This window comes from Notothenia coriiceps, unplaced genomic scaffold (assembly GCF_000735185.1).
Source record: "Notothenia coriiceps isolate Sejong01 unplaced genomic scaffold, NC01 NC01_scaffold00020045, whole genome shotgun sequence".
NCBI classification, from domain to species: domain Eukaryota; kingdom Metazoa; phylum Chordata; class Actinopteri; order Perciformes; family Nototheniidae; genus Notothenia; species Notothenia coriiceps.
Window position 1 is genome coordinate 186 of NW_011352746.1, and position 2,858 is coordinate 3,043.

The following is a 2,858-nucleotide window of genomic DNA, read 5'->3' on the forward strand; positions in this document are numbered from 1 at the left end:
TTATAAACTATATATAAAGAGCATAATGTATTGCAGTGACGTCTCGCACCATACGCTTCAGCTGAGAACGGAATGCGCTCGTTGAATTTGTAGTACCCCTCACTGCAGTGCGCAGTACCACAGGCCCCTCCTTCTCAACCTTTGAGCACGTGACGGGACGCCCCTCCTTCTCAACCTTTGAGACACGTGACGGGACGCCCCTCCTTCTCAACCTTTGAGGCACGTGACGTCCCGACTTCCGTGTTGTGTACTTACCCAGTCACAAAAGTAACATATTATATCTTATATTATTAATATATATATAATTCTGATGTCTGTGGTTATTTAAACATTCCCTGATAAACGTTATTTCAGCGTCAATAAATGAGTGTTAATCCCAGTGTGTTTAGTGTGCAACATCACATGTCATTTCACCTTCAATTCACGGTTTTCAAAACGTTAGCCACATGCTAATGCTAACCGGAAATGAAGAATTTTCAGAATAAAAGTGTTAAATTAATAGTTAGTGTGAACTTCCGGTTTTTTCAGAATAAAACTGCTTTATATTAAAACCCTGTATTTAATTTAAATTACGTCATATCAACATTGATTTTAATTTCTTACAGTAGGAGAGGTTTTGGGGTTTAGGTTTGGGAGGGAGGAAGGAAGATTAGGATTAGGTAAAAAGGTAGCGGTTAGGGTTAGGATGGGGGGAAGGGAAGGGTTAGATTGAAGGGAGGGAAGAGAACTGCTACCCCGGAAACAGGATGCAACGCATCATCAGTGAAGCTCGTCACGTGCCTCAAAGGTTGAGAAGGAGGGGCGATCTTGAGGTTGAGAAGGAGGGGCGTGTGGTACTGCGCACTGCAGTGAGGGGCTTCTCCTGCGCACTGCAGTGAGGGGCTTCTCGGCCCACAAGGGGGTGTTGAAGGGGCGCTGGTCCCTCTCGGCTCCCCCCTAGAACCGCCCATGCACCCTGTTGTAAACGATGTTGTCTGTATATAATATTATACATATGATGTTTATTATTTCTTGAAAATATTTGCAAGAAAATGGCTGTGGTAAGAGCGCGTCCCGGGGGCGTTCCTTCTGTACGTCAGGAACCGCCGCGGGCACGCAGCGCGCTCCCTCGTGTGTGTTTGTAATAGACAACCGACTCTAAACTGCTGGTTTGTTTCTTGTGTGCCACAAAGAAGCACAATGCTCCGCACCGTGATTTCTCGAGCCCTTCCTAGACTGAGTCGGCCCGCGGTGTGTCACTTCACTGCGGCCGCCATCCCTGCACCCAACACCCAGCCTGAGGTCCACTACAACAAGGTAACAACGATAGCCTATACTGCCAGTACTTTGACTCAGCTGGACTTTGGTCAGCTGCAAAACCAACAAGTGCTTGTTAATGCAGAACTGTAGCAGTGGGGAGTTATTGGTCACTGCAGTTTTGGTGCTCATTTGTGATTTTATGTCGGGAAACGTGCAACGAGCTGAGGTCCAGGATCCAGACTCACTAACTGAAACTTCCTGCTATGATCAATGGGCTGCCGAACTACTGACAAGTTCAAATGTAGGCCACTGGGAGATAAGTTTCACATGGGGAGGTTATATAAGGATTAACAGTAAGACCTCGTGCTATGAAAACGTGTGTACTGTCCACTTCTGTTTGCAGACTTTGCTCTTCTGACTCCTGCCTGTATAATTCTGGCCATGCAAGTTGACTTCTCTATGTAATCTAAATTATTTTCTTCCCTATCACACACATTCATTATTTCATACGGGTTAGGGTTGATCTGCTGGCCACAGAGCAGCCCCTGGACCAGCTGGAGGGTCAGATCCAAAATCCCTGCAGATTTGCAAATATACAAAGAGATACCTGTCTGCTGAGACTGTTAGTTGATGCATTGTTTCCAGCAGGTGTGTGGATAAAAACAACCCTGTTACTGGAAAAAGATAAGGGTTGGGTGTCATTGCCAAGTATTTCCTTTGTCCTTTATGAGATATGGAGACATTCTTTTTTGTTTTGACAATGCCTTTTTGTCATATTCCCCCACCCCTGAAATAAGGTCATATGAGGTCATGTGAGCCATGTGCATATTTTGTCAGATTGGGTGTAATTGACCGTTTGTCGGTATGTAGTGGCAGTTTCTGGCATTATTATTTGGTTACACCCAGAGCCAGTCTAATCTCTATCATAATCCAAACAAAAAAGATTCCTCATACCTCAGCCCATATAAAATGTTTGAGGAGTGGCATACATGGCAGATTGGTGCTTCCAAGAAAATTGCATTTACTTTATTGCTCCACCTGTAGAGACTGTGACATGAAACAGACTAAAGTGTTTGAAACCAGATCTGTCATTTTTTTATTTCAGTTTTACAATGACTTTGGTTAGAGCTCTGCCTATTAAAATCATCAATTTGAATGTTTCAGCTGTTCATCAACAACCAGTGGCACGATGCAGTGAGTGGGAAGACCTTCCCCACCATCAACCCAGCGACTGGGGAAGTGATCTGTCAGGTGGCAGAGGCTGATGCGGTAAGAGACATACAGACTGTGTGAAAACATTAATTTCTGTCCCAGTAAAGGGGGAGCTTTGACTGGAACGGGAAAATAACATTTAAAGGTCCCATGTCATGCTTTTCCGGTTATTACCCGTCCCCTTGTGTGTTATGAAGGTTTTTCTGCATGTAAACGGTCTGCAGAGTCAAAAACCCTCAAAGTACACCCTGTAGCGAGTAATACTCTAACACAGAAAATACCTGTCCATGCTGCCCCAGAACGCCTCGTTTGAGATTTTTATTTTTCCATTGTTTTCTTCCTATAGTGCAGTCAGTACAGTGACGTATTGGGTATAGTGACGTAACGTCTCCGCAGATTGGTCCATT

General features: G+C 44.5%; 1 protein-coding gene across 1 annotated transcript; it reads left to right on the forward strand.

Moving 5' to 3' along the window:
- Positions 1-868: 868 nt before the first annotated feature.
- On the forward strand, positions 869-2,547 carry LOC104952446 (aldehyde dehydrogenase, mitochondrial-like). The gene is made up of 2 exons (XM_010779269.1): positions 869-1,296; positions 2,404-2,547. Exons 1-2 carry the CDS (start codon positions 1,180-1,182, stop codon positions 2,530-2,532), a joined length of 246 nt encoding a protein of 81 aa, XP_010777571.1. The 5' UTR covers positions 869-1,179; the 3' UTR covers positions 2,533-2,547.
- The last annotated feature ends 311 nt before the right edge of the window (positions 2,548-2,858 follow it).

Excerpts from the sequence above, each read along its gene's own strand:
- LOC104952446 (XM_010779269.1), top strand. The coding sequence starts at position 1,180 with ATGCTCCGCACCGTGATTTCTCGAGCCCTTCCTAGACTGAGTCGGCCC. Across the intron at positions 1,297-2,403 it reads CTGAGGTCCACTACAACAAG|CTGTTCATCAACAACCAGTG; the intron begins GTAACAACGATA and ends TGAATGTTTCAG.